This window comes from Tachysurus vachellii, chromosome 11, assembly GCF_030014155.1.
Source record: "Tachysurus vachellii isolate PV-2020 chromosome 11, HZAU_Pvac_v1, whole genome shotgun sequence".
NCBI lineage: Eukaryota > Metazoa > Chordata > Actinopteri > Siluriformes > Bagridae > Tachysurus > Tachysurus vachellii.
In genome coordinates this window covers 11924239-11949291 of record NC_083470.1, presented here as the reverse complement: position 1 = coordinate 11949291, position 25053 = coordinate 11924239, and the positions used below count along the sequence as shown (strand labels likewise).

At 38.0% G+C, this 25053-nt stretch overlaps 2 protein-coding genes and 3 non-coding genes across 7 annotated transcripts; 1 reads left to right on the top strand and 4 right to left on the bottom strand.

Annotated features, from left to right (window-relative positions):
• Positions 1–446: 446 nt before the first annotated feature.
• Positions 447–9589, top strand: tbc1d25 (TBC1 domain family, member 25). 3 transcript variants are annotated; one of them, XM_060881087.1, is made up of 7 exons: positions 447–841; positions 2876–2985; positions 3462–3616; positions 3846–4039; positions 4289–4477; positions 5050–5325; positions 5817–9589. In XM_060881087.1, the coding sequence occupies exons 1-7, from the start codon at positions 794–796 to the stop codon at positions 7512–7514; spliced, it is 2670 nt and encodes an 889-aa protein (XP_060737070.1). In that variant the 5' UTR covers positions 447–793; the 3' UTR covers positions 7515–9589. The 3 variants fall into 3 exon arrangements, with proteins under 3 accessions (XP_060737070.1, XP_060737071.1, XP_060737072.1); XM_060881088.1 differs by having other exon boundaries at positions 448–841; positions 3846–3970; XM_060881089.1 differs by lacking the exon at positions 447–841 and having other exon boundaries at positions 2884–3009.
• A 3295-nt stretch (positions 9590–12884) lies between these two features.
• Positions 12885–12957, bottom strand: trnav-cac (transfer RNA valine (anticodon CAC)). Its single transcript has one exon. It is a non-coding gene; the product is annotated as a tRNA-Val (tRNA).
• A 273-nt stretch (positions 12958–13230) lies between these two features.
• trnaf-gaa (transfer RNA phenylalanine (anticodon GAA)) lies at positions 13231–13303 on the bottom strand. The gene has a single exon. It is a non-coding gene; the product is annotated as a tRNA-Phe (tRNA).
• Positions 13304–15800: 2497 nt separating this feature from the next.
• Positions 15801–15873, bottom strand: trnav-cac (transfer RNA valine (anticodon CAC)). Its single transcript has one exon. It is a non-coding gene; the product is annotated as a tRNA-Val (tRNA).
• Positions 15874–17375: 1502 nt separating this feature from the next.
• Positions 17376–23543, bottom strand: LOC132853969 (properdin-like). The gene is made up of 11 exons (XM_060882062.1): positions 23500–23543; positions 23210–23281; positions 23024–23120; positions 22730–22874; positions 21332–21498; positions 20741–20911; positions 19712–19906; positions 19389–19562; positions 18256–18447; positions 17889–18021; positions 17376–17718 (listed from the first exon to the last, which is right to left on the bottom strand). Exons 3-11 carry the CDS (start codon positions 23070–23072, stop codon positions 17616–17618), a joined length of 1329 nt encoding a protein of 442 aa, XP_060738045.1. The 5' UTR covers positions 23073–23120; positions 23210–23281; positions 23500–23543; the 3' UTR covers positions 17376–17615.
• Positions 23544–25053: the final 1510 nt, after the last annotated feature.

Genomic DNA, 25053 nt, shown 5'->3' with positions numbered 1-25053 from the left:
TCGCGGTTTTCGGATTTCTGTCCCCGTGTAAACACGCTGATTCTGATTCTGATTCTGATTAATATTCCCCCTTCTATATCGTGTCAGCATATCTGTTATCTTTTAGCTCGCCGTGATCGTATAGTGGTTATTATTCTGCGTTGGGGCCACGTGTTATTTCTGTTATAATGTTTATCCAAACAAAATCACAACAATATGTCATTTGGGGCAGGCTGTTAATTATCACCTTTTAACTAAAAGTCTAAATCACACACGTGTACATATAGCTTTTACCGAGTCAAATCAGTATTATCATAAAATAATCTCGTTTTAAAGCTGTTATTCCTCACTAGATCATTCTGTCTCTGTTATGTTTGACTGCAGCGATCAAATTACGTCAGATACACATGACGTCATATCCTGTTATATTGACGCCACAGTCTGAGGGAACAAACAAAGGACCAGGCGTCAAGAAATGTAACATCGAGTCAGCGTTTAAAATTTAAAGCACGAACATTTGTAACAAATTAAAAATAATAATAATAATAATATGTTCGTTCTGGGTTAAATCGGCGTTGTTGTAATATCTGATGCTGAACATTGAGATTATAAATTCGGGTATTATAATCGGCTTTTATTTTGAAATCTGTTCGTTTCTCTTTAGATCTTTGAGGATTTTCTCCTGAAGCTGTCAGAGATACACAGGGTACCGTACAGCTGCCGTGCTGTTATTGAAGCCGCGTTTAAGTTTGTTTTATCGATGGAGGCTCGGAATTCCTGAGGGGATTTTTTTTCAGAGTAAAACTACCCCAGGATGTCGGCTGAGGAGGAGGAGAGGGGGGTAGTTCGAGTCAAAGTCAAGGTGAGAGATTGTAGGGAAGCAGCGGGTGGGAGTCTGAAATAAACACACACACACACACACACACACACACACACACACAGAGAGAACAATAACAGAGCTGATGCTAACCGTAGCAAGTGCTTCAAAAAATATCCTTTTCTTCTTAAACCACAACAAAAACACTAATGCTAAGCACTAATGCATATCTGTTTGCTAGCTGGTTGTTTATTTTCATCCCATTAGAACTATTTCTTCGAATAGCTTCCCAACAGCAGCTTGTTGTGTTTTTCCTCTCTGTTGTTGTTGTCATTTTGTCGGGTTACACTTTATTGTTTTGTGTTTGTGTTATAGAGCTTGCTACCTAAACATCATATCAAAGTACAGATTCAGGTTGTTAACACAATATTTAAGCCAAATACACAATGTTTGTGATGATGGAATCTCTTGGTGTTCAGGAGGCTCATATTTTTTTGTTAAGTAGTTATGGCTGTTATTTTATGTGCAAAATGAATGTTATGATATTGCATTGTTTACCACATTGTAGTACTGAAGATACCTTGGTAATATGATATGCAGAGGATCTGTTTACTTGTCTGATTACAGAGGTGTCAGGTTTTTAGCTCGCAAGTGGATCCCACAAGTTGAATATTTGATGTGAATGTCTCTTGTATGATGTGAATGATCAGATAAAACAAATGCATTTGTTTTGGCTTTATTTTCTATTTCTTTTGCAAGTAGAACAGGGTTCAATAAGATTGTGGGTGACATTCAGTATCACTACTGAACACATAGGGGATTTTCAGGGATTTGCTTTCTTTTTATTTCAGATACATTTTTAACTAGAATTGTGTTGTTTTAGACCATTTTGTAAATTTCAATGAAATTGTTTTGGTCAGCATTAAATTCTTAAAAATTACATTTTTTTACATATCTGAGTTTAAGTGTTCATTTCCATAATGTACATATGGTCTTGAAGACAAACACATTGAGTCAAATTCTTTGTCACCATTTATACAGACCTTAATCTGGGAAGCTGGAAACGTGCCAAATGTGGGGGGAAAAAAAAAAAGCATGTGTATTTTTTTTTTTATAGTGTCATGCTTGATGTAAGTGTCCTTGTGGTACTTTTTCTTTTACCTTTAGTAGTTCATAATATCCTTTGGCAGAGAGCTACAAGCATTCAGATTATACATACAATCTTATACATGGTCATTAGGCATCTCCAGTTTTGCCAAAATGTGTCCCTATGTACAGAATTGAGTAAATGTGTATCTCATTGGTTCTCACCAGAGAGCAATAGCAGAGAAAACCAGAGACATTCTCCAAGAATGTCTCTGTTGTATTGTCTCTCCCAGACCCATAGGCTTTATCACATAAGGGCATTTACTTGGACACTATCAGACAATCAACTGCTCCATACCGACATAATATTCTGATATTTTGTACAATTGCAATTGTTTGTCAAATTGAAATGACAGTAAGCTGGCTCATTTTTTATTTTTTCACACTACTCTCTCTATTGTACAAAGACCTGAGGACTTGTGGAATACAAACGGTACACAGTTTGTGACACGCAAAAAATTACACATGGAAATGGCTCAAGAGCAAATTTCTTTTGCGGTTTATCAGTCAAACAGTTTGCAACAATTCATTTTTTTAAGGATCACATCATCACCTACATAATTTTATTGGTGAAATGTCATTTGGATGGCAACAGACTGCAAATGTTTGCAAACCTTTAAACATTTTAATTTTGTCCATAACAGAACAGCGAAAATAGTGAATGGAAACTTGGGATATTGAAACCTGACTGTAGGAAACAAGTGTGAATAAGCTACCAGTCTCTAAGTTTCATACATGGTCACATTCATACATTCAGGAAAGACCTGATTTGGAGGAAAAAAAGTATTTTTTCTTAATGAATAAATAAGATTAAATATGTCAGTAGATTATAACTGGGTAGCACATTTTAAGATGATTTTATTTGTAATCTTGGTTGCAGTCAATAGACATGACATTTATTCACTTTCTCACCTCTGGTCATTCTTTATGCAGAAATATGAGGGAGAGCAGCCAGTGGAGTTCCGCTCTTTTGCTGTGGATCCACAGATCACATCACTGGAGGTGTTGCAGCACATCCTGATACGAGCCTTTGAGCTCAATGGGTGAGTGAGTCAATGAAGGATAAGGTAATATGATTATTTTATTATATATGCGTGTTAAATCACCCATAATAATAACTGTAACATTCTTCAGAAAGTAGAGTAAGTTATTCTGTATAATATACTTTGAATTCTGTGGGTGTTAAAGTAACATTTAGACCCTGCTGTGTTTTTCTCTGATAGCAAAATAAGCTTTCACACTAAGTTATCTGAGTGAAGTTAATCATTCCCCTTACATTTTTAGTTAGCCTAACAGCTGCATAAACTTTAAGACACTATTTATAGTTTTACTGTTTACAGATTTACAGAATTGGGGAGGACTTTAGCATCAAATATAATGATACATTTCAGTATTGCCTATATTGTTCCAAATGTTTATACAACTGAATTTTCCCCATTTACTGTCATATCTGAGAATATTGACAAAGTTTGTCAGTCAAACGATGATCTCTAATTATGTTTATATCTTTGCTCTACAGAAGGCGCAATTTTGGTATTAGTTACCTGTCCCGTGATCGCATGGGGGCAGAGGTTTACCTCTCCCTTATGTCTGATTGGGATTTAGATGCAGCATTTGTCAGTGCAGCTAAGCCTTACCTCCAGCTTAAGATGGATATCAAACCTTCAGAAGACAGTGAGTGAATACATTATTATGCTCATTGCATGGTCAGTAAAGTGCATCAGATCCTCAAGGCTTGTTGATATTTGTGAAGAGTTTGAAACTATGTGAAGAAGTGAAATACCGGTTCAGGAGAGCTGCTTAAATGTAGATTAAATTAATTTTAATTAGACATGTAGTGACAGTCACTCAAGACTCAACATAGCTGTGAGAAGTCATTTGTGTGGTTTCACTGTTCACTCAGGTCCAGTGCTTGAGGACTGGGACATCATAAGCCCGAAGGATGTGATTGGTTCAGATCAGCTACAGGGGGAGAAGAGGTCACTGACGTCTACGGCTCTCCCCTTCACCCAGTCTCTGCTGTCCCAGGTTACTGATGATGTTCTTCACCCAGTCAGCCAGCTGTTTTACCAACCAGTGTCTGCTGCGTTCAGTCAGGTTCCGCATCTCCTAATGCAATCGCACTTTAACCGTAGGCGGTTTCCCAAAGATGCATGCTGTGAAAAATTGTCAAGCATAAACTTCATGAAAGGACTGTTATAGTTGTTTTGGGAAACAGCATGGTGCCACTTTAACATCAGTCAACTGCTATATTAAGTGAATTTATTAATGAATGATTGCACTTTAAGTATAATCCCTCCCATGGCTACAGTTTTTTTCCTTTCTCTATTTCTTTCTGTCTCTCAGATGGGTCGGACATTGTCTAAGGTACAGCAGGCATTAAGCTGGTCATATGGTGAGGAAGTTAAGCCATTCAAACCTCCACTGAGTGACGCAGAATTTCACAGTTACTTGAACAGCCAGGGACAGCTGACACGGCCAGAGGAGCTGCGGCTTCGCATTTATCATGGTGGGGTCGAACCTTCCCTGCGCAAGGTGACATAAACATTGTTTATAGTGCCATTAAATATTAATAAAATATTATGTACATATGTACACAAGATGGTATCACATCAGGAGTTAATTATCTAGTTGCTAAAATAGCAGCAATGATATCTACAGGGTATCTACTATTATATTGAAAATGATTTGCAGAGGAATATTTTGTAGTGCGTTTTATGCTGTGTCCTTCTCCAACTTCTGCAAGTAATGCGCAATCATATTTGTACAGTTATAAATACAGTTATACAGAATATTATGTGTGTTATACTTAATTAAAGTAAGGGGTTTTATCTCTTTGGTTTTGAACAACCCAAAACATGGCTGCTTTTACTACCTCTCTTCCGTGTTTGACTGCTGTGTGTCACTGTTTAATTGGACATTGTTCCTGCTGATGCAGAATAACATTTATGAGCAGGTGTATGATGTATAGTTCATGATGTATAGTCTGGTCAACTCATAGCAGCCTAATGACATCTTATTGTATTTTATTCTCTCATTTCTCAATTATTATGTTTTTTTAAATCATACAAATTGAAGCATGTCTCTTATCATTTTTCCCATTGCAGGTAGTGTGGCGTTACCTTTTAAATGTTTACCCAGATGGCCTGACAGGGCAAGAGAGGATGGATTACATGAAGAGAAAAACAAGGGAATACGACCAGCTGAAAAGTGAGTGGGCATCCAGGGTGAGCCCAGAGGATCTGGAGTTCATTAGAGGAAATGTTTTAAAGGATGTGCTTCGAACGGACCGAGCCCATCCATACTATGCCGGCTCAGAGGACAGTCCCCACTTGACTGCTTTGACCGACCTCCTCACCACATTTGCCATCACACACCCACAGGTGGGCGTGAACATTTCCAATTTGCTTAAATATCCTTTTTATGCCTTTCTTAAAAATAGAGAGGCCCACAAATAAAATATACACAACTACTACCAGGATTTCCTAAAAGAACAATGCTTGTATGTCACTGTGACCAAAATCTGAGATTGTTTAGATTTGTAAAGGAATTTAACAGTTTTAGAATTTGAAAATTCAGGAGTCTTATCCCTTTCATTAAAGCACATGTTACTGTGAGATGCTGATGGATTTAATCATACATCAATCTTGTAGACTCTGTGTAAACTTGCACACAGTCATTAAAATAAATTTAAAAGGGCACAAACCAAAAACTACAAAATTCTGCAATTCATTTAAATGTTTCAAAAAGACTCGACTTCTCACTCATTTCTGAAAACATAATTTGAAATGTGAAAGCTTCTCTATAAATATAGACGTTCAACACTGTGCAGTGTTGCTATTAACTACCTTTGTTTGTTCTGCTTGTTCTACAGGTGTCTTATTGTCAAGGTATGAGCGATATTGCTTCTCCGATCCTTGCTGTTATGGACAATGAAGCACACGCGTTTATTTGCTTCTGTGGTATTATGAAGCGTCTAGAAGGCAACTTCCACTCTGATGGCCAACTAATGTCTATTAAGTTCCAGCACCTTAAGTTGCTCTTGCAATACTCAGATCCTGAATTTTATACTTACCTGGTCTCCAAAGGTGCTGATGACCTCTTTTTTTGTTACCGCTGGCTGCTTCTTGAATTAAAGCGGGAGTTTGCTTTTGATGATGCACTGAGAATGTTAGAGGTGACCTGGAGCTCTCTGCCTCCTGACCCTCCTGAGACTGAGGTTGAGCTTATTGGGCCACTGCTTGAAGCAGATGAGTCCCCAATTCATGACAGCAGCTGCCCAAACTCAGAGAATGAAAAGCTGGAAAAAGAACAGACAGAACAGCGGCGGCGACACATGTTGAGGCCGTCCCGAGAAGAGGCAGACGGTGCACACAGTCTCGGCTTAGAGTCAGGGAGGAAGGAAGAGAAACCTTCTGCTGGAGAGGAGAAAGAAGTTTATGTTCTGAATTGTGCAGTAAAAACTGAAGGTCCTGCACAAGCACCTCCTTTTGAGAAGCAGTCCAGTTTTGGAGAATTTAAGTACTACAGTGCACGAAACGAGGACAGTTTTGAAGCTAACGAAAATGAATCAACTGATCCCACAGTATCTTCAATGAAGTTTCAGTCTAAACACTCATTACCTCTCTCAGTCCGTCAGTCAACAGAGGATAGTGAAGACGACCCTGGAGAGAGGCAGCCTTTGATAAGCGAGAATCAAACTGAAGAGAAAAACTCTTCAAGTGGGCAAACAGTTTCTCCACTTCCTCTAAGCTTACTGAACTGGAAAAATGGCTCTCAGCTTGCTGCAACATCTCCTTCAGTATCTAGCTGGAGAGCAGTGTGTCCTGATGTTCCAGGATCAAAGTCGGTCTCCACTTCATTTACTGCGGGTTGTGCTTTATCTCCTGATAAAGCTTTGGGGAGATTTGTGTCTTCAACTGCTGTGTCTAATGGAACTGGCGTGCACTCACCATCAACCCCCACAGGGAAGTCTGCACTTTCCTCTCCATCCCTGGGCAACAATCGCTCACTGCTTTCTTCCCCTGTTTTGTCTTTTGCTAAATCTCCCTCGCTACCGAAACCATTCTCCAGCAACCTTTCATCCCCATGCAAACTTTCAGGAACTGGTCCAAACACTCCAACTACAGGCAAACCTGATGCTAGTGGTATTAAACCCTGTTCCCTTCCTCCTCCTCAAGAGTTTGGGAAGGGAAATCCTTTCATGTTGTTCTTGTGCCTCTCCATCCTGCTGGAGCATCGTGACCATATCATTAAAAATAGTTTGGATTATAATGAACTGGCCATGCATTTTGATCGCTTGGTCCGCAAGCACAACCTTGGTCGAATTCTTCAGCGTGCCAAGGCCCTGTTTGCTGATTACCTTCAGAGTGAGGTGTGGGACTCAGAGGAAGGTGATGAAGTCAGCTTGGATTCACCAACCACAGCTGCATCCTCACCACAAACAATCCCCAAAACTAGTTTTTCTAACCTGCAGTCCACAATGGCCTCCCCACAAAACTCTACTTATAATCTGGCCACTACAATCCCTTCCCCTACAACCCCCAATGAGCTCTCTGGCTCATCCTCCTGATGAATTCTGTCTAAACCTGTTTCATCCTTTAATGAATGCAAGTCATAATTGTATTCTAGTGTTCATGATAAGCTTTACTGGTTTTGTTTACGTGGCAAACCAAAGCTGGGCAAACGCTTCTTCTCTTAATCATTCTGTCGGTATTTGATTTTTTTGCACAGTATGCTTTTTATACCTGTGTTGGCCTTTTATAATTTTGTTTTTTTGTTGTTTTTTTTTTGCCCCCCAAATTTTGCATGCCACTTATTGTACTGTACGTTACTTCTTGCACTTTATTTTTTGTTCAGTTTTGTCCTATGTAAATAAAATCCCAAAAAAGAACAGCATGAACAATTGAAAACAATGCTGGATCGACATTTACAAACCTGTAGACATTGCCCTGGTCCAATTAATCTTCACTATTGCATCCACTTATGTTTATTCAAGACTCCATTGAGTATTTTTGTTATGTACAGCTAAATAATCCTCTTTTCCAGGCCTAGATTTACTATATTCAGATTGATTAGATTGCATTTCCTGTTTCAAAAAAGTCAGATGTCTTGTGTGATGTCCACTGGCACAGTTTTGGTTAACTGTATATGTAAATGACCATGCTTGCCCTGAGAAGGCAAAATAATTTAGTGGATCTGAATCATTAAGAATATTTTTACATGTGCTATATGTGCCTGTGGTTGTTCCCTTCAACAAGAGCACTGGCAAGTGTTTCAATAGATCACAGTTGTATCATTAGTTGTTCAACACCATGGTTCTGAAGGTACAGCTCAAATAGTATTATTATCCAAAAATGTCCATTGAACCAGTTTTACCCACTCTTGTTTAAAAGTGCCTCATTTCCTTGAACATTTTTAATGTAATTTGCTGAACTTACAGGAATACGGTGGATAGAAAGTCTACACATCCCTATTAAAATGGCAAGTTTTTGTGATGTAAAAAAAAAAATGAAACCAAGATAAATAATATCAGATATTTTACCCACCTTTAGATGTTATTGTTATATAACAGCCAAGTTTATATGAAAAACAAATAGAAACATTTTTATTGGGGAAACTGTTATGATTAAAGCATGTTTTACTAGTAAAACAGTGCTCAGTCTTTTTGACGTACTCCAGATCGTGCAATATTATGCTGCTATTGAAATGGAGGCTTGTAGATTTTGTGCTGGTTTTTGTATTAGCATTTGGCTCTATACATGATTTCCTCTATCTTGACTAGAACACTAACCTAAGTTGGAAAAAAAAACAGCACTGTAGGACAATGCTGCCACCACCATGCTTCACCATGTGGATGATATTCTTTAGTTGATAAACTAAAAGGAATCTATAACTCCTTTTAGAGTTATTCCCCAAAAGGTTCTATTATGGTTTCATCAGAGCATAACATACTTTGTAGTTGATTGTGTGTATGTTTTGGAGAAAGGTAAAATTTGTTAAAATTATGGTTGGATTATTGTTAATGAAGACATTCTGTTATATCCCTCTTTACCCCTTATCAATACATTTTGACAATAAGATATACTGTACATGCTTTAGAAGCCAAGGTGTTTACCAAATAAAGTTTAATTGTTTCTGTAGGATATAAATATATATATACATTTAAATTCAATTGAACTTTATTTGGGGCTATTCTGGATCACAGAGACATCTGTTATTCTGAGCATAGTCATATAAAAGGGTGTATACACTACACTTATGCAACCAGGTGATTGGAGGTTTCTTTATCTTTTTATTTATTATGGTTTCATTTTTTTACATCACAAAATCTGACATTTTGGTGCATAGAGTTTTAATATGTTTAGTTTTTACAGAATGTAAATACATTCTTGTTCCTTGTATTGAATTTAAGATTCCATAACTAACTTAACACCAAGTGTTCTTTTGTTTTTATTTCTTCTTGGAAATGCTGAAATCCTTTCTAGACATGGGCCAAAGGAATTTTCTTTGAAAATGCAATCATAGTGAGCCTTCTGTGTTTTATTTAAAAACTTTATAGAACATTAAATTATTCCCATTGAGAGGTTTGCTGGACTGAATACTAGCAATACCTGTATTTATACAAATAAATTCATCCAAGACCGACATTGTATCTCTGTGGTTCTTGCAGTATGTGAGAGTATGTGAGTGTGCTTTAACTCTCCACATTTGAATATATTGTCTTCATAGTGTTGGTCTTTGTTGTTCTCTCAGCTGATTAATCAGGAGTAGTTTCAGTCTCCCTTAAGGTGTGAATTGTGGGCAGGGTTTGTAAGTAGCTTTCTATCTCACATTGTAACATAAGTGTCTAGCACTGTTTTGATATATTATATACCTTAATTCTCACTTTTGGTTGACTGCAAATATGTGCCTCAAACCCATCTCTGTACTCAATTCCTACTGTCGCAGATGCTCTCGTCTACAGAGCAGAGGTCACAATCCCAGCAACCTCATCTACCCTCCTCTGTTGTGTAAGTCTCAAACAGTGGTGGTAGGTGGGCTCTGGAATTGCCAGTCTGCTGTAAAGAAAGCTGATTTTATTTCTGCTTTAACTTCCCATTACTCCTTTTGATTTTCTTGCACTAACAGAAACCTGGATATCCCCACAGAACACTGCTATGCCAGCTGCTTTATCCTCTGCATATGCCTTCTCTCTCACTCACCACGAGAAACAGACAGGGGTTTTGGTACAAGTTTATTGTTGTCAAAGAAATGGTGCTTTACACCTCTCGTCTCATTTAACCCTCTCCTCTTTTGAATTCCATGCCATTTCAGTTACCTCTCCAATCAACCTTGTTATCATTGTTGTTTACCACCCTCCTGGTCCCCTAGATGACTTCCTGGAAGAAATGGTCACACTGCTTAGTGTTTTCCCTTCCGATAGCTCCTCTCTGACGGTGCTTGGTGACTTCAACCTATCCTCTGACAAGCTTCAATCTTCTTCCCTCCTGACTCTTCTCGACTCATTCGCCCTAGCACTCAACAGCTACATCCCCACACACAAAGGAGGCAATATCCTGGACATGGTTTTCACCCGTCCTTCTCCAGCTACAGACGTGACTGCTACCCCACTACACATCTCCGATCATCACCTGATATCCTTCACCATCACTCCCCCTACCCTACCTAAAACTACCTCTTACCCGCCGCAACCTTCACTCTGTATCCCCTTCTTCTGTAGCTTCTGGCACTCTTTCTTCCCTTCCTGATCCTAAGTCATTTTTCCTCACTACCCTTGGACTCATCCACAGATACTTTCCTTTCATCTCTTTCCTTAACTATGGACTTCCTCTGCCCTATGTCCACTAAGAAAACTTCTTGTTCTGCTCCTTGGCTTTCAGATGTGCTGCGCAACAATCGAAGATCATCCAAGAGAAAGTGGAAGAAATCACAACTTGATGCAGATCTTGAATCTTACCGAACACTCATTGCCAAGTTCTCCTCAGATGTGACTTCTGCCAAGACTTCCTTCTACAAGGAAAAGCTTGAAGCTTCCTCACATGACCCTCAGAAATTCAACATCATCATCTCTTCTCTGCTCAACCCCCCGGCTCCTCCTCCTTCGTCCTCCCTGACTGCAGAAGACTTTGCTTCTTTCTACCAGGAGAAGATTGAAGAAATCTGCCGGACCTTCACAAGGATTCCCCTACACCTTCGTTGTCACATTTCTCAACTGTAGCAGCAGAAGAGATTTTACAACTCATCCAGTCCCGCAATCCTACCACCTGCCCATTGGATCCACTCCCACTATGCTCCAGACCATCTCCCAAGACCTTCTGCCCTTCATTACCACTATCATCAATAGATCCATAGCATCTGGTCAGGTACCAACTACTTTCAAGAGAGCAAGGGTTATTCCCATCCTAAAGAAACCTGCTCTGGATCCATCAGATATCAGTAACTACAGACCGGTATCACTTCTCTCGTTTCTTTCAAAAATTCTTGAACGCATTGTCTACAACTGTCTGTGTATCTCTCACAGAACAACCTCCAGAACCCCAACCAGTCTGGCTTTAAAGCAGCTCATTCCACAGAGACAGCCCTTTTGGATGTCTCTGAAAAACTACATGCTGCTAGATCAGCCAAACTGTCATCCGTCAGCGTTTGATACGGTCAACCACGATACTCTCTTATCCACCCTCAGGAGTCTTGGGATTTGCGGATCAGCTTGGGAATGGTTTACTTCCTACCTGGAAGTACGCTCATATGAGGTAACATGGAGGGGAGTGACATCTGCTCCATGCAGACACTCCACTGGTGTCCTACAGGGCTCAGTACTTGGTCCTCTTCTTTTCTCCCTGTATACTCACTCTCTTGGTGAAGTTATTTCCTCACATGGGTTCTCTTACCACTGCTATGCTGATGATGCACAACTTGTCTTCTATTTCCAACCCTCAGATGCCACAGCTTCTGATCGGATCTTAGTATGTCTGGCAGAAATTTCATCATGGATGACTGCTTATCAGTTAAAGCTCAAATTCTCAAAAAAGCAAAAAAAATTTTGTCTACACAGGCTGCTCAGGTACTTGTTCAGTCTTTTGTCATTTCTAGACTGGATTACTGATCCTACTTATTCAGGAAACACTTCAACTAGCACCTCTTTCTCTATTTTTTGCATTTAAAAAAAAAAACCCTTTGACGCTTTTTCATTGCAACTTTGAACAAATGTTTTAAATTCATGGTATCTTAAGTATGTATGTAGCCTAGTGAGCCAGCATTAATGTATTCAATGCTAGAGATTTAAGCACTTATGTATGTCGCTCTGGATAAGGGTGTCTGCCAAATGCTGTAAATGTAAATTAATATAGAAAAAGTAATAAAGCCACTTCGTATTTATTAATAAATGGATTAACCCTGGTTTAGCCATTTATTAATAAATAAGAAGTTGCTTCCTGAGATCTCAGCTCTTGTATTTTGGACTTTGGAGCGTCAGCAGAGCAATGCCACACCAATTCTAGATTTTAAAGTCATGAAAGACAAATCTTTCATTTTGTATGAGCACCCGTTGTGACTAACCCTAATATATGCGATGAATAGCTGTGTGGCAGATGACAAACACATGAATTGTGCACCTTTTATTAAGAAATCTAGCAAATACCGTAAGCGTGTTCAGGTCAGCACAGGTTTGGGATTCAGCAAGTGACTCATTCTGTTAATTCAACGTTGTTCTGTCTCAGCTTTTCAATAACCAGGTCAGATCCATCTCTCTTGACAAGTCTAGCAGCAAGCATATAGTGGGTAGATGTATCCAGTCTATAAAAAGCAAGTGTTTTATGAAAATGAATAAGGAAATTGCTTGTGACACAAAAGACTGTCAATCCCCAGTGACACCTAAACTAAATCTCGCTTTTGCGTTACTCGATAATCTTAGAAGTAAATAAAGTACAGGGGAGACAAAACGTGTTTCCGCCCGGTTTCGAACCGGGGACCTTTCGCGTGTGAGGCGAACGTGATAACCACTACACTACGGAAACTTACATTCGTTGCGCGCAACTTGTTCGAGTATAGATCGAATTCAATCTCGTCATATTACATCTAATCAGTCTATTTTAGTATAATAAGCAGCATGTAGTCTCTGTTTCATTTGTGTAGTTTTATTGTATTAATATGAAATGGATCACATAATGATGTTCCAATATATCTGACAGTCGACAGGGTCTCTGAGAACGGTATGAAATTCTGCAAACTCTTCCACTTTTTTAAACTGACCACACAATGAGCAAATGATACATTGAAAATAAAAGAACTGCCGAAACCCGGGATCGAACCAGGGACCTTTAGATCTTCAGTCTAACGCTCTCCCAACTGAGCTATTTCGGCTTCCGTAACGCTGGTTTGAAGAAACCCTTCAAACACAAAAGCCCACCAGCTATATGGTCTACAGGTCACATACCTACACGTGTCTGTCCTACACTTTCTGAATGATGAAACATGTACCCAATACAAACAGAAAGGGAATTTCTTCATTTTCAGCAAAGAGCTCGCAAGATCATGTCTGAAATGTGGAACATGGAACTTTTTAAGTCAGGACATGATAAGGGAACGCCTGACAGTGTTGTGGCTGGTGACCAATGGCCGTGACATACCTGATGCCCATGAGCTATATAAAGCCCCACAGAAACATCACTGGAAAGGATGCCAGGGCAGATTCCGCCTGTGCCATCCACAATGAAATGTGGAAAAGACTCTCCCAGCCTCTGTAATGATGCTTTTTCAGTCTTTCAATCTCCAATTTAAATCTCTCCCCTACCGAGTTAAAGTTTAAAAAGAACAGTTCATATAGAGAAACACTTTGTCCATACCACCTTGACACACTGGACCACCCCATCACATCAGTTACCACCCTGTCACATGGTTAGTTTGTTAAAAGTTTATGTAAAGGAAATTACAAGAAAGGCTCCCTTTCCTGGATAAAAAGGATTATATCAATAAGGAGTTTGTGCCTGAGGTGGGAAAATATGTTTTTTGGGTGGACTAGCCTATCTTTCTGAAAATGGCACGTTTCGTACAATGGCTCCAGTATATTCAGCAGCTTATTTTTTTGAGGGCACATAATGTTGCTGAACCTAGACCTGACCAATTCAACCAACCTTAGCTCATGGCACTGCCCCCACATGTGGGTGTTAGGCATTAAGCATGATGGGGCATTAAGCATTAGGCATTAAGCACTTCATGGCTGTTTAATAAATTATCTACTCACTGCAAATACTGTTAAATAATTTGTTGTGATGTGCAGGGGGACACTAGGCCCTTTTAGGTGGGCTTTTCCAGCCCCCCTTAAAAAATTATTTGATTAATAATTTATTGATCGCGGGGGGCACGGTGGCTTAGCACGTGGTTAGCACGTTCGCCCCACACCTCCAGGGTTGGGGGTTTGATTCCCGCCTCCGCCTTGTGTGTGTGGAGTTTGCATGTTCTCCCCGCGCCTCGGGGGTTTCCTCCGGGTACTCCGGTTTCCTCCCCCGGTCCAAAGACATGCATGGTAGGTTGATTGGCATCTCTGGAAAATTGTCCGTAGTGTGTGATTGTGTGAGTGAATGGGTGTGTGTGTGTGCCCTGTGATGGGTTGGCACTCCGTCCAGGGTGTATCCTGCCTTGATGCCCGATGACTCCTGAGATAGGCACAGGCTCCCCGTGACCCGAGGTAGTTCGGATAAGCGGTAGAAAATGAGTGAGTGAGATTTATTGATCGCTTTAGTCCCCTTTAAAAACGCATTTGAAGCGGCCACAAGCTGCGTCATGTTTCGGCTCCTCCCCTGAACTGAGTCTGCGTGGATTCAGCGCGTTTTTCAATCCGCAGGGACGCCGTGCAGAGCGAACATCAGAGAGTACAAGGTGTGTGTGCTTTTATTGATGGATTGCTATGATATGACATCTGCATCGGTGCAGTTTACTGGACCAATACACAGTTCGGTTTCTCATCCAATGCGTCTTCGCTGCGTTCAACTTCAGCCCTTATCACAGTGTGATAGTTGTTTTTTCTTCCAACAAAAATGAAGCGATTAACACCCGTGAAAACATACTTTACAAAACGACCATGATTTATTTTAATTGACCTTTTAAAATGTAAAACATATTATTGTGTATTTCGGCATTACAAATATGCAGCCATGCACAGAAATGATTAAAGACACACATCATTATATTGTCTGAAAGCACTAAATGGCACAGAGAGAGAAACATCATGTGGAGTTATTTTGTTTTGTATTATTAAACATAATTCTAATTGGCTGCTTAGTGGTTAGCACATTTGCCTCACACCTCCAGGGTTGGGGGTTCGATTCCCGCCTCCGCCTTGTGTGTGGAGTTTGCATGTTCTCCCCGTGCCTCGGGGGTTTCCTCCGGGTACTCCGGTTTCCTCCCCCGGTCCAAAGACATGCATGGTAGGTTGATTGGCATCTCTGGAAAATTGTCCGTAGTGTGCGCGTGTGCGCGTGTGCCCTGCGATGGGTTGTGGCACTCCGTCCAGGGTGTATCCTGCCTTGATGCCCGATGACGCCTGAGATCCGTCTCCCCGTGACCCGAGGTAGTTCGGATAAGCGGTAGAAGATGAATGAATGAATATGAATAATTAGTGTATCATGATACATATATTAGAGTAATACAGGGAATACAATGGAATAGTGGATTGCAATAAGGTTAGTAGTATACAACCCTTCCCTGGGGGCTGAGCCCCCCTAAAATGAAAATTCTAGAATCGCCCCTGGCCATGTGAATCATATTAATCACTGTAGTCACAGGGCTTTTAGGGCAATGAGTTTTTGACCAGGCAATGTATAATTGAAACTAACGTAGGAACTAGGTTAATAAAAGAAATTGTTTCCGCCCGGTTTCGAACCGGGGACCTTTCGCGTGTGAGGCGAACGTGATAACCACTACACTACGGAAACACATGAGCAACTATGAAAGAATTGATAACAACACAGAGTTTAAGGGCTTTAAAGTTAGTTGTGCAGACAATGTAAAACACTACAGGTAAGATACACCAAATAGCGCCCATCAGTGTGCATCATGTATATTAATTAATAATCTTCAGCCGGTTATTTTATCGCTTGATCTCTCTATTTATTGTGAAATTTGAGACTTGCAAATAAGTTGCATGCAATTCAGGGCTTTCTACATTGTTTCATTCATTCATTCATTCATTCATTTTCTACCGCTTATCCGAACTACCTCGGGTCACGGGGAGCCTGTGCCTATCTCAGGCGTCATCGGAGTGCCAACCCATCGCAGGGCACACACACACACACTCTCATTCACTCACGCAATCACACACTAGGGAAAATTTTTCCAGAGATGCCAATCAACCTACCATGCATGTCTTTGGACCGGGGGAGGAAACCGGAGTACCCGGAGGAAACCCCCGAGGCACGGGGAGAACATGCAAACTCCACACACACACACACAAGGTGGAGGTGGGAATCGAACCCCGACCCTGGAGGTGTGAGGCGAACGTGCTAACCACTAAGCCACCGTGCCCCCCCTACATTGTTTCAATTTTTTGTATTTTTTTTATGTAATTGCATTATATTATAGCATTATATTATTATTTATAATACCTAATATACAGCACAAGACACTACAGTCTCACCAAGCAAGCTTTTTAGGTCCTTAAAATTAATTTTTTGTAATGTAAACGCACTGAAGCATTGCTAGTTGGTATGTAGCCTTCTAGCTTCACTATAAAAGTGTAACGTTTTTTATTAATTTTTATTTCTTTTGAACTCTAAATCACTATATATATAAATATAACAGAAAGTAAGTTATGTCTGGGTCTTAGCCTCGAACCACTGAACAAACACAGTCCTAATCTTAATGTTAGATTTTTAACCGCGCGATGAAATGATCAATATCAATCAAAACAGCCCTCCGACAATGTTGTGAATGTTTTGTGCGTCACTTCCGTAAATCCACAAATGGCCGTTGAAAAGGCCTTTATTAATCTTGACAATCTGTGGATTTCACATTGTCTTTTAAGTGTTAAGTTTACACAATGATAGTGTATCAAACAGTGTTGTAATGTAACAGAGTATAAATACTTTACTTTTACTCAAGTATTGCTTTCTGATACTACAACACTGGTATCAAATGTGTCAATAGTAATGTTGGCAGAGCCACTTTAAAAAGGGTTCAAAATTACAATACATAAAAATAATTTATACTACTACTACTACTACTGCTACTACTACTACTACTACTACTACTACTACTACTACTACTAATAATAATAATAATAATAATAATAATAATAATAAACATGTTAAAAACTGGATTATGTTTACATTTTGCACATTTTATACAAAGAAAATCCTTAGGAAATGATCAATTTCTGTATGTCAATTATCACAAGCGCATCACAACCAATAAAAATTCTAAATAAGGTTGTCCAGTCTTGCAAGACACAAAAGCATGATTTATTAATATGCTGCAAAAAGGAAAATGTACAGTGAAAAATCCAAGCAAAGAAAATGCATTTAATGTATTTCTTGAATACAATCACCACACCTCTGTTATACATAAATGCAGAACATTCTGTAATAGATGTGTTTTATTACCTACTGATAGAGGAAATAGCAGAAAGTGTACATAATGTACACAAATAGGCATCACAGAAAGAAAAATAGAACCTGATCTAGCATGGCGGAAGATTTCGACATGGTCTGGACTCATCTTTTTCAGCCAAATCTGGGCAGGTAATAGCTGCTTTTCCTGAGAAAATCTCTAGATTCTGTTCACTGTTAGGGGAAATGGGAAATTTTTTTGCTTGATTTCATATTGCCCAAATTCACAAATATCTTAAAGGCACATAATATTACATGCTAAGAAAATGTTGTTCAGTACAAATTAAAAGAAAACAGTAATAAATAATAATAAAAAAAAACATAAAGAGGTCACGTCACTTTACCTGTACTTTGAAATGTCAGGAATACACTCCCGCTTCCTTGTCTGTGTAGAATGTTCTCCACAGTGAGGTTTACAGTAACTCCAATCAGACCATTCTGACCAAAGGGCTTTTGGTATTATAAGATCAGGTCCAGCTAGTTAAGACATAAAACAGTCAAGTAAGTACAATTAAAAAACAATATACAAACAAAACAATTTTATATATGAACATATGCATATTAAGAGAACAATACAACAAAATGCAAAGAAATTTTTGGAGCAATAATAATAATAATAATAATAAGATTTGAAATACATCTCTTTTCTGTAAATTTACAAGATTTATTATTTAAAGTTTTATGTTAGTTGGTACTAACATAACTATTTACCTTCACAGTCTTGAATGTCATAGCAGTAGCCGAATGCCACACCATCTCCCTTACAGAAATTTCCATCATATTTCCTGCCTTCACATTCTCTCAGTCTCCTTCGCCTCCCCAATCTATTTTTACATGTAATATTCCTTTGGTTTGATGAGTCACAGGAAGACCATTCAGACCACTCAGTCCACTGACCATCCACTAAAAGAAACAAAACATTTTTTCTTGTTCATTGTTACAGGGTTTGTATTGTTTTAATATTATTCAAGTGCACATCATTCTAAGTATTCTAAGAATTTAGGTATCATAGAGTACAGTATCATAGATTCAGTTTATCTCTGTCTCAGCAATATGTGGATAATACCAGCTGAAATAACATTCAAGTAGGAGTCAATTAAAGTATGAGTGCAGCAGTGGGACATCAAGAACCATCCCTGAACAAAGGGATATTTGACCATAATTAACATTCAGAATGATATCTGCATAAACAAATGTATCACCCCACCATTTGGGTGGTCAGACCTATAATAACAACAGTAATGTGAGAATGGAAAATGGTCAAATGTTATTCTTAATTTATATCTAGAACGACAGTAAATGTCTGAGCAGTAACTCAAGGTTCAAGGTTCACTTCTGCATGTTCTGCATGTACTTTGTCACTATGTGCTGCAATAAAGTTATTCTTTATTGACATCTTCGATACATTCATTCATTCATTCATTCATCTTCTACCGCTTATCCGAACTACCTCGGGTCACGGGGAGCCTGTGCCTATCTCAGGCGTCATTGGGCATCAAGGCAGGATACACCCTGGACGGAGTGCCAACCCATCACAGGGCACACACACACACTCATTCACTCACGCAATCACACACTAGGGACAATTTTCCAGAGATGCCAATCAACCTACCATGCATGTCTTTGGACTGGGGGAGGAAACCGGAGTACCCGGAGGAAACCCCCGAGGCACGGGGAGAACATGCAAACTCCACACACACAAGGTGGAGGCGGGAATCGAACCCCGACCCTGGAGGTGTGAGGCGAACGTGCTAACCACTAAGCCACCGTGCCCCCCATCTTTGATACATAACATACATAATTAATCTAAATGGAAAATAAATGTTCTCATAAATGTGTTTTACCTGGGCATCTTTTTGGAACAGTGCAAGCAAATGCTTTGGTATTGTCTCCTGGGCAACCCCGGCCTCCATACTTAGGTACAGGATTATCACAATTACGGCGCCGTGTCTGTAGTCCCACGCCACATGTCACAGAGCATTCAGAGGAAGCAAACCATGCCCCCCAGTTTCCATTCACTGTGAAGACATGTTTCCTCTCTTAACAACAGCACTTATTAACAACAGCATTTTCAGCATTAACAACTTATTTCTCTGTTAAAGTAACAGATCGTCATAATAAAATTTAGGAAATGATGTATAGGATAATCTCCTGACACATGTCTCACCTGAACAAAAAGGCAGTCCTGTGCAGTGTTGAGTGTCTGTGTTTGAGTCTGGGCAATTATTTCCACGTGGTGAATCAGATGGTGGCGGGTTTGTACATGTCCTGTATCTCTTCTGTTGAGGTACTAAACCACCCTCTACTTTACATGTGCTTGAACATGCACTCCATTGCCCCCATGCAGACCAGCCTCCATGAGCTAGGAATGAAACACAATACCATAATACAACTTATAACAAACTGAATTTTTGATTTCTGATTGGTCAGAAGCTGCTGGCCATTTTTCTATAACAGTACAGCTATAACGAACCAGCTGCAAACCAAATCACAGTTTTGTATTAATGTACTCATTCTAACGCATTATCGATTCTGTAGCAACTATTAATAAACAACATAAATGAACAAAGGACACTATTAAATTAATACATAATACAATGATATGGCAAAGCTTGCAGGACTATTGTAACATTAATTAAATAAGTTTCCTCTGTCAGAACAAACTAACAATTAGTTTTTTTAACAATTAATTAACATAATTAATTAATTAATTCAAGTGAGTAAAATTAATGAAGGTGTGAAGTGGAAGTAATCGTTTTGGAAAAGAATTTTTTTATTTAATTAATTTATTATCATTTTGCTTACTTGTTTTTTTTATTTTATTTTTATATCTTATTTATATTATTTTTATGTAAAGTTAACTCAATAAGTATGCCACCTATCATATATACTAAGAGAGAAGCTATGGACTAATTAAAATCGGTGATATGAAGCTGGGCACCTAAGTTTAATGATAAATTTAAATTTAATCTAGTGATGTACAAATAAAGAGTATTATGTGTTTTGTGTTATTAATTAAATAATTGCAATCACTGACAAACTGCTGCTGGGAATAAAGCACTTCAATACATACCGTTAATAGACAATAATCAATCCTGTCATTGATGAAATTTCTGTAAATGTATGCCCTGTTGTGTTTTACTCATTACATGATTAATATGTTTGTCAATTATCATTTAGAAAAAAGTTATTATACTCGGGCAGACGATCCCGGTGTCACAATTTCCAACTTCTTCGCCATAACCGTCACAACCACCCCCACATTTTGGATAGGGGTTAGAGCAGGTCCTCGTTCTCTTTTTGAATCCTCTTTCACATGTAACTGAGCAAGGCTGCCATGGACCCCACTCAGACCATCCTCCATTTTCTAAAATAAAATCCATCTGTTAAGAAACTGCCACACTTGTGTTTGTTGTTAAAAAAAATCTAGTTAAATAAAATATTGTGGACATCTGACCATCACACCCATATGTGGATCCTCCCTGACCTGTTCCCACAATGTTCAAGCACACAATTGTATGCTGTAGCATTACAAATTCTCTTCACTGGAACTAAGTAGCCCAAACATGATATAACTGCCTGACATAACTAATGATCTTGTGTCTGAATGAACAAATCCCTAAAGTCTATTTGAAACCCTTCCCAGAAAAGTGGAGGTTGTTGTAATTGTAAGGTGGGACTAAGTCTGGAATAGGATTCAACACACATATAAATGTTATGATTAGGTGTCCTCAAATATTTGGCCATGTAGTGGATATTTGCTGAAGCCTTATGTCCATTTTTATACCTGGGCAGCAGCTGATGTCTTCACAAGGTTTTGTTTGTATATTTCCTAGATGATGAGGGTCAGGACAACTCCCAGTGCCGTAGCAGGCACGCTTTCTCTGTGTCACTCCCTCAGTACATGTCACTGAACACGCACTCCAGGGGGACCATGTGGACCATGAAGCAATTCTGTGCGCAAACATTCAGCTTCACTTCAACACATACTGAAAAACTATTCCAGGGTATTATAACCAGAGTATTTGATTAGATTGTTGATCTTGTATAGAAGTCAGTAAAGTGAAGTAAAGTGTTTATTAGAAACCTGGATGTGGAATTATATTAATTTAAATGGAAATCATTTCTGTTCCAGCCTTCTGGTACCAACAACAAATTGTACTACTAATGCTGGGGACATATCACTTATCATGCTCTGTTTTTATTATAAGATTAAGGTCCACTGTAACCATATTATTAGAAAGACTCAGGGGCTGATATGGAATTAGACTGTACTCCACTACACTGGTATTATTAATTAAAAACCTATGCTTATGGTGTTGTATTGTCATCTAGATTATAATCATAGTCATAGAATTTTTCTACAGCTGGTGTTACACCTGCAGACATCATGATTCTTTGTTGACCCCTTATTGGCAATGCAGTGTGCTTAGTTACATGGAGAGGAGAGAATGATGGGATATTTTTTATATCTATTATTAGTATTGTTTTTCCAGTGTTGCAGTATTTTATAGCTGCTACAAATCTTGTACAACCTAGAGTACATACATAAAAAATAAATATGTATAAACAACTCTGTGTTCCTGCAGGTCTGTGTTTAAGCTCCTCAGCAGAAGTTTATTGCCCAGCTAATCAAAGACTCTTTTATTTAGACATTTGTCGTTGCACTGCTAATATTCTGTCATCTATGGCATGATTTTCTATTATACGTTTTTTTCTTACAATTATTAGTTGGTCTGTGTCCATGTTCCTAGTTATTTCTGTTGTTTAAAGTAATTTCTGAAATCTCTAGTTGTATGTAGTCTTATTTCATACTAGTAACTCATAAATCTTTTGTTTTGTGTTTGTTTTGCACTTTGTTTAACAAATCTTAGGCTACTGTCTAAACCTTGATCCGCAATACAGTGCAATAACTGAAATGTGAGTTCTCTGATTTTTTAATATAGATTCATTTATAAGCCATAGATTTCAAATACATGTCTAAAAAAACTGATGATTTAATGAATGATATAGATAAATTCTGTATTTTATAAAGTAACACTGTCAAGTGAAATTGTTTAGTGGTCATAACAGAAATAATACCTTTCCTTCAATGTTCGTGGAAACACTTAGGCACATGCTGAATCCAGTGTAAAAAAGGACTACAGAACAATGACAGTAGCCCCTAAATTAGAGCATAGCTTACCTGCAAGACTGGCAAACATTGTCTTTATCCAAATAGCCATATGCTGGATTCATACAACAGTCATTCTGTGAAACCTCTCCCAAAATATTACTGCATGTTCCATGTGATGGGTGAAAAGTGGCATAACACCGTACCATATGCGAGACTGAAAAACCCACCAACAGTGTTGTACTTTTGTCAGTATAGCACAAATTATATTATATTATATTATATTATATTATATTATATTATATTATATTATATTATATTATATTATATTATATTATATTATATTATATTATATTATATACAAACCTGTTTCCTGGACATGAAGCACAAGCAGAAAGAGTAGTATAATATGCATTATTGTCCTTTTTATTGGCTTCTCATGCAGAGCTCTAAAGTTCAGAACCTGGATTGTATGGTAAAACTAGAAGAATAACTATCATCAAAATGACAAAAATATTTTGACACAAAAAAGGTTTCAGATAAGTTACTAACCTGTTCTGTTGGCCACTGGATTTGACTGGTCTCAGAATTTTTATAATTTGCCTTGAGGCTGGTCTCAAAATGCTACTTCCCCAGAAGTTTCACAACATGCAGAATCATCACATCACAGCTAAAAATCATCTGATTATTTTTCTAGCATACAGTAAGTTTATGACTGAACAATGTAGTGGGTAACTGAACTATGATCATGTAAACTATATTTCCTCTATTTTTATATATTTGTAGACTATGTTTGTCTATTTCTGTAGACAAAATAAATCAAGTTATCTGTTTTACTTTACCGGAAATGTTTTCTGCTTCTTCTTCCAGTAACAGAAATACACTGACCTCACTTGCTGTTGTTGTGCAAACGTATGACAGTAACTGCTCTATTTAGATATTTGACAAAAAGGTTTGTGAATATAATGTTTATCCTAATATCTGTCAAAGACCATGCAAAATGTTGGAACCTCGCATTGCATATTACAATGATGATTATTAGGTTTTGCAAACTGTTAAATAGTTTTTTTGTGTGTTTTTTATGTGTATAAATGTTTTTGAAATGTTCCAGTTAAGTTGTGCACTCAGAACTTTAGACTGATCAATAATGTGTTGTCTGAAAAGGTTCATGTTTGCTTTGGCCAAGGTACAACTTTTAATGTTTTTTTTGTTTGTTTGTTTGTTTTTCTAGTTTTTTCTCCTCTTGTAGGATAAAACCATGAACAGTGTGTCTAATTTCCCAATTTTTCATGGATCATCCCTTTTTGTTTATAAATGTAAATGTAAACTAGCATGGCCAGATTAAAGAAGGATGAATCCACTAAACAGGTTTAACACTCAAGTCTCCATCATTGAACAGTTGGTACCTTCAACAAAATAGAATTCATGCTATAATAACTATAATGAATTCAGAAATAACTCTGATGCTCATATTCACATAGGGTGATTTTCGTTGTCAATATAGCCTCTGGCTTTTTCATCAGGGAAAATCTATGAAATTAAAATCTATACATTTCTTTAAAGCTGTTTTGTAGCAATATTTATCATTGAAAGTATAAATAAGTAGTATAAAATATAAAATATATAAAGTAAAGTAAAAAAAAAAGTAAAGTAAAAAAATATATAAAAGTATAAAAATAAAATTCAAATGAATTGAAATTAATTGAATTAAAAAATTCACAAGTATAGTTTTTTCAACAAGCAAGTCATTGTCCAAAAGAGGAAGCTGGCTAATCTGCTTAGTAGTTTCCTATGTTTCCCAACATTATGAAATAAAAACAATTTATACATAAACCCAACTGAAAGGAAGCAAAAAAAAAAAGGCTTTGAGTCTTTTGTTTTACTATTCAAAAAGACTTAATTACAAATATTTGTGGACACTTTTATATAATTTTTTTTTTATCACAAACCCAAATGTCTTCATTTTTTAGCAAAAACAGCAGATTTGGCCTTGCCGTTCTAATACTTCTAACACTTCTAATACTTCTATTTCTGTACAACTTATGTGTTGGGGCAGAAAATGCTAGGGGGATGATAAGGGGCTGAAAACCACTGTCATAGGAAACCTCACCTTGTTTTTTCAGCTACCGAATTATTGGCAACATTGGTAAAGATGGGTAAAAAGTTATGAAAACTATATTTGTTTTTAAATAACTTAATTAAATTAATAATAATATAGCTTCTCAGGTTCTGTGGTCAACACACTCTCCCCCCTCCTACCCACAGTCAAAATAAACCAACCAACTTTGGATTTATTGAAAAGATGTTTGGAAATTACTACCACTTTCTAAGAATGTGACAATTTTAACAATATAGAACCCCTTGTAATGCGCCCCAATTCTTTAATTGTTGTCTTA

What these genes read in the sequence shown, in the direction of transcription:
- tbc1d25 (XM_060881087.1), top strand. Translation starts at nt 794, where the DNA reads ATGTCGGCTGAGGAGGAGGAGAGGGGGGTAGTTCGAGTCAAAGTCAAG. An exon ending in CGAGCCTTTGAGCTCAATGG is followed by an intron (nt 2,986 to 3,461) that starts GTGAGTGAGTCA and finishes TTTGCTCTACAG; the next exon opens with AAGGCGCAATTTTGGTATTA. An exon ending in TATCAAACCTTCAGAAGACA is followed by an intron (nt 3,617 to 3,845) that starts GTGAGTGAATAC and finishes CTGTTCACTCAG; the next exon opens with GTCCAGTGCTTGAGGACTGG.
- LOC132853969 (XM_060882062.1), bottom strand. Translation starts at nt 23,072, where the DNA reads ATGCATATTATACTACTCTTTCTGCTTGTGCTTCATGTCCAGGAAACA. An exon ending in GCTTCATGTCCAGGAAACAG is followed by an intron (nt 22,875 to 23,023) that starts GTTTGTATATAA and finishes TGGGTTTTTCAG; the next exon opens with TCTCGCATATGGTACGGTGT. An exon ending in CACCGGGATCGTCTGCCCGA is followed by an intron (nt 19,907 to 20,740) that starts GTATAATAACTT and finishes TTTCATTCCTAG; the next exon opens with CTCATGGAGGCTGGTCTGCA.